The sequence below is a fragment of the Wasmannia auropunctata genome, unplaced genomic scaffold (assembly GCF_000956235.1).
Source record: "Wasmannia auropunctata unplaced genomic scaffold, wasmannia.A_1.0 LD333485.1, whole genome shotgun sequence".
NCBI classification, from domain to species: domain Eukaryota; kingdom Metazoa; phylum Arthropoda; class Insecta; order Hymenoptera; family Formicidae; genus Wasmannia; species Wasmannia auropunctata.
This window is the reverse complement of record NW_012029405.1, coordinates 7066-17391: the sequence shown is the minus strand read 5'-3', so window position 1 is coordinate 17391 and position 10326 is coordinate 7066. Positions and strand designations below refer to the sequence as shown.

Here is a 10326-nt window from a genome sequence, read left to right as displayed (position 1 = left end):
GGTGGCGGCGGCGGGCTGCCCTATATATCGCACGATTGCGCCAAACCAGAGGAAACCGCGTACAAGTTCGGATGTTTATGCTTCGAGCAAAACCGAGAAGTGCAGCTCCAGCGCGCGGAGTAACTCTCGCCTTGCCGCCGCTATGGCAATAAGCATGCGCTATATGGTTCCCTCATGCATATTCGGCAAAGATAAACTTTACGGCGAATTTGCCCCTCGGCCGGTCCCGGGCACAACTAGCTAATTAACTATCGCGCCGGATAACTTTCGATAACCGCGACTGTCCGCGACAACGTCTCGCAGCTTACACGTAATCAATCTGTCGTCGATATCCGCGACGAATATTCACATAGATTGCCATAAGTCTCTCGTCACTAGGTGACGATCAGAAATTTTGAATTATTCCGAATCGGAAGTGCGCAAAATGCAGCTTTCCAATTCAAATGTGCGACTTCTTAAATTTTGTGAATGAAATTTAAAAGCAGCTTAAGCCAAGTATGTAAAATATATATGAATGAAAAGATGTAAAATGTAGGTAAAATAAATAAGATATTAGACCGTTTCTAACTCTCCATAGAAATGTTAATGTTGCAGTTAGAAAAATTTTAAAAATTTTAATTTTAAAAATTTTATGAAGGATTCAAATATATAGAATGACATGCAGAGAATAAAGTAAAAAGTTTAATTCTACTTTCGTTGCGCGTGGTTTTAAAGACTGTTTTCAGACTAAGTAATATTATAATGATGTTTTAAGAAGCGCATTATCAAGTGCGTATCGCGTATATGTATATAACGAAGGCGGCCATTCAAGATGGTTGTTAGGATTAAAGGCGCTATTCGGTAGGCGATATTTTCATGATCGTAAAAAGTAACATTATATTCGCATCTGCGTTTCTTGCTTCTGATGCTATAAACTTTTACGAAGGTAAATTACTGCCGTAACATATAACGTCGGGAAAGATTTTTCTAAACAGCCTACACGAAACGTTTTCATAAAAGTTGGAAGTACTTGTTTTATTGTGAGTCATTAAATATCACGTTATTCGACTGAGAGGCATCGGGAAAGAATAAAAAGAAAAGACAGTCGTAAAATTCTATAAAAATTTATATTGCGTTTACCTTCGAAAAGGAAAGAGAGGTAGATTTATTTAGTATTGAATTTCTTATTATATTATACTTTTCTAAATTATTTTCTTCGACAAATTGGCTAATTGTTAAATATCACAGTCTAGCTGAGAGCTTTTACATGCAACTACACATTTAATTGAACTTTTACAATTCTGCCGGTATGATTTCTATCGATGCTAGATGACTTCAAAGTGTTTGCCTTGCGCTCTTCAATATTTCGCTGTACTAACATCAGCAAATTTCGCCGGCGATTCTTTCACGGGTTGTGGAAAGAATAGAGATACGCAGAGGCAGGCTGCAAAAAGAAAATACGTTAGAAAAGGAATTGGATTAAACTCTATAAAAAAATTAGGATTAATTTTAATTAAGTCAATTAATCTAAAATGTTTGAACATATGCAGTTTGTATGAGATCCGGTGCAGCCTAATAATTTGATACACAGTTTAATACATTTTATCATCACAAATTGTTATCATCTTGCGGATAAGAGGCTTTGCGTTTTCGACCTAATTTGATAAAATGTTTAATGAAAACAATCTTAAAAGATAATATCTTATGTATTATGTGTGAAATGACATGATTCATATTAGAAGGATTAAATTGGCACTCGAATTGCATTGATCGTACCGGAGAAGAAACAACCCAATCCTAGGAAAGCGATGAGACACTCGGTCTCCAGAAGCGCGGAGAAAATCAGATTTCCCACGATAGCGGCAATATTTCCGATGGTCACGAGGATGTTGGTACTCGTGGCTCTGCAACAAAAAGATCAATTTCTGTCGACCGATTATATTTATATCTCGCGACGATGTATCTCCGTTTCTCGCGTTAACGGATACGAACGGATGATAAGCGGGCGAATCGAGGATCGCGCGCTCGATAAGTCCCCGAGATTGCTGCTGCCGTTCCGCGCGCGCTCGCCACATCTGCCACGTGGTTGCACGTGGCGCAATTAATTTCTCCGGAATTACACGGGGATGCGCGGGCGAGAGTGCGGAGGATACGGTCGCGCGCGTCAAAGAGACGCGCTTATATATTCGCGCGGCATTACCTTAATGGGACAGGAATAACGTCGACATTCACCGCGGTAACGATATTACCCGCTATTCTTGTCGTCACGATAACCGCCGACGCCAGCGTCAGCATATACGGCGGAGACTGCGCCCAATTTATTCCGAAACTGCTTGCCACCGATATCAGGAAGGCCGTGACTGCAACAGTGGAGTTGTACTCGTTAATTTATGGATTATTTTTCGCGATACGATCGTCCCATAGACAATTTGTAGCCACTTTTATGTTACGTAGCAAAAATATATAAAAAATACACAAACAAAATTGACATTCTCTTTAAAAGGAGGAAAAGAATATTTTTATGTGACTGTAAATAGTATAGTTACATTATTTTATGGTAATAACTATTGTTTTTAATGTAAAATATAATTCATGTTATTTTTTTTAACAAAGTTAGAGGAGATAGTAGTTTTATGTTTTATACAATGTGTAGAGATATAATGTCTTACGCATTATGATCTGTTTTCGAAGCTTAGTAGTCGTTATGAATCCGGCAAGAAATGAGAATATAACCGCTGACGATGCGATGACGGTTGAATTTTGATAAACCGCAGGATTAACGGTCCACTGGAAAAGTACCAAAGTGTTTGTAATTGTATAAATTCTATTTAAGGAAATCGCAGTTTGCGATTAATTGACGAGCAGTTTAATTGTCCGTTAATTAAAAACATCACGATTTTATTCCAAGATTGACGCTTTAATATTAACGATAATTAGCTTATCGACGAGAAGTGCCCCTTGACGTCGCGCGATTTTTATACCAACCCTGAAGCATATGTCGTCAAAGTTCGAGCAATTCAAATATTGCCTGCCCGGTAAAGTCGCGTGGCGGTCCAACATCTCGCAGATGGTCGGCTGCCTTTCCTTCGTCCAATTTTCCTCGTCGAAGTTGTTGAGAATAACAAAGAGATGCGGCACCCACAGTCTCATTACGTGAAATCTACGCAATCGGGTCAGCGTTCGTCATCGCTTTTAAGTGTTATCGCGTCGAAAAGCGTCCAAGGGGAGCGCCGCGCCGACTTATCCAAACTTACCCGAGCATACTTCCGAATTGAAGGAAACTTACGAAGCAGAAGGCGGGCAGGTAAGCCGTCGTCGTCAGTAGTAGCTTCGTGTTGTACAACGAGATGCGCATCCTCTCGAGGCTCGCCTTGAGCACGGGACGCGCCAATTGCGCCTTTTGCCGAACGAACAGCGCTTTTATCTGCAACGAGAAGGGAGCGACGATGAAAGGCGCCCTTTTTCTCGGCTCACCGAGTGAATTATGCGTCCGATTTGTGCACCGCTATCTAAATGCAGTGGTGGGAATGGCGTAAAATACGAAAGCACTGCAGACATATAAGTACAAGTTATAGGGAGAAATATATAAGTGCACGATACATAAAGCATGAACGGTATAAATTTATCATTGTTTTCATTATCAAGATCGGAATAAATAAATTTGCGAAATGGTGATTTATTGTCCAGAAAGGGTTTGCGATAGAAAGAGGTGTGCAAAATTTAAATTTGCTCGGGGTGTGTGTGCGTATGTTGTAACGCCTAGTACCGACCCCGCCTTCATTCGCCTGGAAAATACGATTTGCGCTTTTCTCTACTTCCGTTTCCGCTTTACTTCGTTTTCTCGCTCTTTTTCTGCTCGTCGCGGACGTGCCATAAATAAAACGTGTCGTTTGTATCTAACCGAGGTGTTATGAAGTCGCGGAGGATATCTCCCGGTCATTTGTTAGAGCCCGAAACAACGAGTTTCGCTCGATAAGCTTGGTAAAAAGTTAATAACGTCCGAATAATGTAATATTGTCGTTGCCCGAGTTAGAAACGAAAATGCATCTCACTCTGTGTTCTGCCAAAAAAAAACGAGCGCAACAGTACATACGTACATGTTTACTTGAGAAAAATGTTGAAGATAACAAAACTCGAAAGGTCTGAGAGATCAAACTTTTAAATTAAGTTTTAGCGTGTTTCGGCTTTAGGGGGTTAATAAAAGTGAATAGTCCAATTTGAAAAGGATAAAAGTATATGGGGAAAAGTAAGAGGTATAGAAATAAAAGTTGAACGCGTTTCACGTTTATTTGACTTACCGGGAACGTATCCGCGGGTTGTCGAGTGTTCATACAATACATCCTCCTAAGCAATTTCAGGGCAGCATCTGACCTGCCAATTGCCATGAGATACTTAGGACTTTCCGGCAGCATGGTCGCCGTCACGAGGCCGAGGACGGGTGGTATTGAGCAGATCAATAGGTATATACGCCAAAAATCGTAGTCCTGGCCGAGGATATTAATGTGCCAGTCGAACGGTAGTGTCGTGAAGGCCAGAGCTGTCGAGTCGTATTATACGTTTAATTATTGGGACAAATCCATAAGAGCGTGTTGTCTTTATTAATTTTTTTTCTTCCCGGGAAGAATCGAACAACACACTTTTCGACGTTTAATTATTGGGACAAATCCATAAAAGCATGCTGTCCTTAATTATTAATTTTATTTCTCCCGGAAAGTATCGAACAACACCTTTCGATCTGTCGCATTGTCTTCTCGTGACAACGGGAAGCCCTAATCATACAGAGAATTGGTCCTTCAACGGAAATTAATTAATATAATTCTCGAAGCTTTGCAGTTCTCGATAGCTCGCGCATTCAACCGGAACTATTCGGTGCCAATGTGGATTCGTCGTACGCGTTGTTAGGTAAAGTTTGCTGGTTATTACACACAGGACGTCGCGATAGTGACACGTAATCTAGTTTCGAACTAGTTCCGCCAACCTCGGCAGCAAGAGCTGTACCGAGATCATTTCTAAATCCTTTTCACATGAGTCAGCCTTAAAATGTTACAGTTACGTTTAGACAGATTAATAGTACAAACTAAATAAGCAGCAGACGCAAAATACTGATAGTAATTGTAATTGGGAAATTATTACAATGTTAGGTACTTGTCGCGTGTAAATTTTATATATTTTATAGCTACATTTTTTCTAATTTCTTTTTCCAATTCTCAAATTTAGCTTTTAATATATCTTTACACGTGTGTCGTTCATTTACTCTCGTGAGTGAATGAATTGTTGTTGATAAAAGTACAATGCATTAAACATGCGATATATCGCGCGATCGCGTGTTTACCTGCCGGTACGATATTTGCCACGGCGAAGAGAAATCCCGTCCATGTGTTGAAGCGGGGCTTATATCTCGCCGAATGAAATTCCGTCAGGTACGTCATCACCATCGCCAACGGGCCGCCTACGCTGTAAATCATAGATGCGCGCGCGTTACATCTTATCAGATGTAAGATTGCGAGGGGAAGAGGTTACACGATAAACCTTGGGCGGCTAGAATAGGATGCACGATGCACTTGAACTAGTTTTTCAGGAGAAAAAATTCGACTAACGCAGATGATATTCTGTTAATCAGATTAAAAAATTTTGATATTAAATGTTTTATTAATTATAATTTCTTAAACAGAAATTCCACAAATAATTCTTTATTAGAATATTTAACATGAATAAATATAAAATATTTTGTTCTGTAGTAAGTATGATAATCGTGACGTTTTAAGTTGCGTTTTAAGAGAGAACTTATACTTCTAAAAAAAAAAAAATTCTTAGTAATTTTTATAGAAGAATCATATACTTACAGGATTCCGCTGAGAAATTTGACTAGTAGAAATATGTAATACGATTGTACACCACTGCTCACGATGTTCAAAATCGAATCACCTAATAATGCGAAAATGAACAATGTTTTTGTACTTATGTAGGGCGTTATGTAGTCCCATATAAAAGCAGTCGTTGTCATGCCTACAAAAGATCAGTAACATTACAATACGTAATACAAATTAAAGAGATATTTTATAAAATAGTATTTTAACAGAGGTATATAAGATTATAAATGAATTAGATTAAAATTGCAATAAAGAATGTATAACATGACAATGACGTTCAATAATAATATTAATATTAGATTATTTTAAAAAAGTTTTTAAAGAAGATAAAACTTTTTAATGCTAAAGTGTTATGATATTTTTTAATACAGTAATTATTTAAAAAAGTATGATTTTATAGATTGTTAGTATTAGATTTATATTTTCGCACCTATGTAAGGAAATGCAACGAGTACGCCTTTGCGAAAAGACGTAAGCTGGAGATCGCATTCGGCCGATGCCAAGATGAACGCGCTGGAAGTAGTGTCGAAAACGACGGTCCACGCGATTGGCAACACCGCCAGTAGCAGTAACACGTTAAATAATCCATAGCCTGCGATCGGGAAAAAAAATAAAACGATGAAAATTATTGTATATTTGAAATGAGACGTAAAGAGGTCTTACCGGTCGTGGATATGGCTGTGTCGAAATCGGCAGGTTCGTTAGCGGCGTTAGCGCTGCCTGAAAGACAAAAAGCGAATGATCTTACGAAATGAGAATTCGTATCTACATTGTGAGTTATATAACAAACGACGCAATTAAAAGAGTCTAGATACGTTAATGAGAAAGAACGTATAGATACAGAGATATTTACGTGCAGGAGGAACCATCTGTCTATAGATAAGACAAGGAGACAAGAAAAAGAAGGACAGTATTCAGCAATTTCTTTGCAAGTAATTACGATATGCTGTTATAGAGTTGCCAGCGAGAACGTGACTTATCTAATAGCTAAAAAATAAATATTGAACAAAATGTGCCCGCTTGTACTTTAGATACTTATATAATATATGAAACTCATCTCTTAAATTCATGCATAATACATTATACGTACAATTTATGATAACTATATCTGCATATCATTTCTGCAACATGTTAATCACAGACGAGCATAGAAATTTATATACACATACACAAATTTACACTTATACACAGGAATAGATCTGTTAGAGGACTAATGAGTAGAATTATATTTTCTCTTAATATCTCACTATTCGGTAATCTGGATAGGAATTCGTCGGTATTCGAACGATTTTTATTTGTTCCTGTATGCGCGCCACTTCGTTAACTCACTAAGCAAAAGCTTGCTTCGTCTTCAAAGTATATTGGGTATATTTGGCAACCGGATGTTACGAAAGGCTTCTCACCGGTTATCGTAGAAATCTTGTCATGCTCCCGGCCACTCGCGTGCATATCCGACGCAACGAGTTGAAAAGACGACTGCGCTCGACGTGATGAAGTTAGTTTCGCTTCTCTCACGACGAAAATAGAAGTTCTAGTCGATTTAGATGGCGATCTTGTTCTTCAGGTTGTTTCTCGTTGCTTCAGATTGTTCTTCGAACGGAACTAATTGCACCAAGTATCCGACCGTCCGTTCACTTTGAATAAAAAAAGCAAACGTACTTTATGAAGACGTTGTTCAGATATGCATTTTTTATTGGTACAATCCGCCGGAATACGCGATTCTGCGCGTACGATCGGACTATGAAACGCGATCACGCTTTCTGGCGAGCTTCCCGTTCGCGTAACCCACTAATAAAAACGGGTTAAACGATTCAATTGCGACGGATACATCTCAGCTGTTTCTCATTAATGAATCAAGCATCTTGAAAAAGTCAGTCGATTTATAATTTAGATTCAATTATTGATTTTTAACTTTAATTTGTATATATTTATATTAAAAATAATGAAATATATATATAAATAGTAGTTATAATATTTTAGTGATCTAAATTTTTTATTTATACTTATTTTTTATTTTATGAAACCAAGTTTTATAAAAATATTGGAGATAACAAATATAATGTAAAACACTTTTATTTATTTATTTTATATTTAAAATTATATTTGAGAGAAGTATTGAATTTAATTAATAATATTGATAAGATTATTATTTGCATTTGAACATAACTGTAGCTTTCATAAAAATAATAATTTAAACCTTATTATCTATAGTTGTTTTACGATACCTGATATTGATACCTGCTACCGTAAATGAAAAACCGACTAACGATGTTTTATACATTAAATGTATTGCGTATTGCATACTGACTTCCGAAAGCGCTCGTTTTACGTCCAATGAACGATAAAGATGGCACAAGACTGTCGATAATTCGCTATCTAAAGCAGCCATTATTTTAGTAAGTGGGAAGCAATAATTTTTTATCTGTAGTATTTAGTAATTGTAAGATAAATTTTAATGTTAATTTACATCGCAAGGCCGGTGTTGATCATGTGCCTAAATTAGACGTCTAATTAGGCAAGGGATGAAAGCGCAAACCCTTATACAGCGCAAAATTCTCTCTCGCTTGCATCTTTTATATCCTCAAGTCATAAAACGGCAAATAAATATCGGTGTTTCTCCCCTCTCTCGAAGTTTGCTGCTGCGAATTAATCTGAGCGAGCGGGAAAGGCGCACCGTTGCAGATTAATTCGAAAGTTATAATCAGTGATCCTAGAAATCTCTAGATATGATTAGAAAAGATTAGAAACATCTGTTTGTAATTATCGTTGAACATACGATCCTATTTTCATGGTTTTGAACAAAAATAGTTATCTCACGATAAGATAGTACAAATTTTTATTTCATAAAAAACGCGTGCATATAGGAAAAGCAATTAATTGAAAAAATATTAACATATCTATAGTCACATATTATAGAAAAGCAAAAATTTTACTATATAAAACTCACCATAATTCTTTGAATTATCACTGTTCAGTATTCACTCTATTTCGACACTATTTCCTTTGAGATCGTATTTATACTTCTGTTATAATACAAAGAAAATGGAGAAAGAGAAATTTTTTTATGTAATTAATTGCAAGTATAAGCTTTTAAACGCTCTTAAATACTTTTGTTATTGAATGTTATTAAAACACATAATGAGTTCACATTAAATGATAAGCGGAAATTACTTCTGGGAACGCGAACAATTATTTCGAAATAGAAAGAAATGGTAATGTAGAAAAAGGCAAGAATTCGTGGCGAAGGAAATATATCGATAAGTTGGATGTAATGGTTGGATATCACAATGCGACTCACTTTTGATTTCTCGCGGAAAAGTAGAAGACGGTACGTCTCTTATCGCGATTAACATATCACATATTACACAGTCACTGTGCAAATACATTAGCTTGCCGCTGATGTGAATTAATGTACGTGCGTATGTTGATATTCGTACTTTAACCCGAGAGTAGTCGCGTCCCGATCATTTTGTCATACTTTTTAGGTTTCTTCGTATACAAAAGTAAATGGCACAGACACGCTTATTTCTATATGAAATTTGATATGTTTGTAATAGTCGATCTGAAAGACGTAGCGCGCCTGCTTACATTAGTCTTTTTACACACACACACACACACGTATATGTATTAAACTTAATAAGTTTAATTAAAATAATAGATAGTAAAAAAGAAAAAGAAAGAAAGAGGAAGAAAAAAAGAGGAAAAAAAAGGAAAAAGCAACATAATAAAATTATTTCCAGTAATTATTATGTTCCTTTGTTCTTTAATTGATTAATAAAAAGAAACATCATTGGAATGTTTTCTTTTTAATTATTACTTATACTAATTATAATACATAAATGTATCCTTGTTATAATACATATACTGTGTGCGAAAATATATTTTAGTTAAAATGACTAGGATGCGTTTAGGTACTAATCGTTAGTCACGTGCCTTCCGAGTTAACCGCTGAGATACGATTGACGACGAAGGAAGTAGTCTCAATCGTAGTTCATATTCATTTGTGCAAGAATTTCATGTCTCACCGATAACGAGATAACGAGATAACACTATAGACGAACATTACACTTGAACTTATTTCATTGCCATAAATGAAATGATGAAACTTTTAAAATTGTTTCAACATTTATCATTACACTCTTTAATTTAAATTTATTTATTGTAATACGTATCAAAAATAATAATTGGTAATAATATAAACAGTAATAATAAGCATAAAAGATATTGACTGAACATATCATATAATGTTATATAATTATTATTAATATTGTATTATTATATAATTATAAATTTTCATGTTTATATATTTTAATGCATCAGATTGCTTTAAGTTACTGTTACAATTCAGGACGTAGAATGCTTTTTGAAGCAATAATCGATATCACTTGATGAGATTCGCTATGGAGAACGGTTAGATTATAGACCTAGTAAAAAAATAGTTCGGGGGAAAAACTGGTTTTTCTTTCTCCTTGCTCAT

At 36.2% G+C, this 10326-nt stretch overlaps 1 protein-coding gene across 5 annotated transcripts; it reads right to left on the bottom strand.

Moving 5' to 3' along the window:
• Nucleotides 1–1147: 1147 nt before the first annotated feature.
• On the bottom strand, nt 1148–9126 carry LOC105459971 (synaptic vesicle glycoprotein 2B-like). Of its 5 annotated transcripts, XM_011706368.1 has the most exons (15): nt 8797–9125; nt 8317–8569; nt 8075–8225; nt 7253–7483; nt 6513–6569; nt 6280–6441; nt 5823–5985; nt 5312–5433; nt 4278–4516; nt 3234–3403; nt 2965–3139; nt 2649–2766; nt 2180–2339; nt 1756–1883; nt 1148–1423 (listed from the first exon to the last, which is right to left on the bottom strand). In XM_011706368.1, the coding sequence occupies exons 4-15, from the start codon at nt 7296–7298 to the stop codon at nt 1338–1340; spliced, it is 1626 nt and encodes a 541-aa protein (XP_011704670.1). In that variant the 5' UTR covers nt 7299–7483; nt 8075–8225; nt 8317–8569; nt 8797–9125; the 3' UTR covers nt 1148–1337. The 5 variants fall into 5 exon arrangements, with proteins under 5 accessions (XP_011704670.1, XP_011704673.1, XP_011704671.1 ...); XM_011706371.1 differs by having other exon boundaries at nt 5823–5904; nt 8075–8569; nt 8797–9126; XM_011706369.1 differs by lacking the exons at nt 8075–8225; nt 8317–8569.
• Nucleotides 9127–10326: the final 1200 nt, after the last annotated feature.

What these genes read in the sequence shown, in the direction of transcription:
- LOC105459971 (XM_011706368.1), bottom strand. Translation starts at nt 7,298, where the DNA reads ATGCACGCGAGTGGCCGGGAGCATGACAAGATTTCTACGATAACCG. An exon ending in AACCCGCGGATACGTTCCCG is followed by an intron (nt 3,404 to 4,277) that starts GTAAGTCAAATA and finishes TTCTCGTTGCAG; the next exon opens with ATAAAAGCGCTGTTCGTTCG. An exon ending in ATTGGGTTGTTTCTTCTCCG is followed by an intron (nt 1,424 to 1,755) that starts GTACGATCAATG and finishes TTCTTTTTGCAG; the next exon opens with CCTGCCTCTGCGTATCTCTA.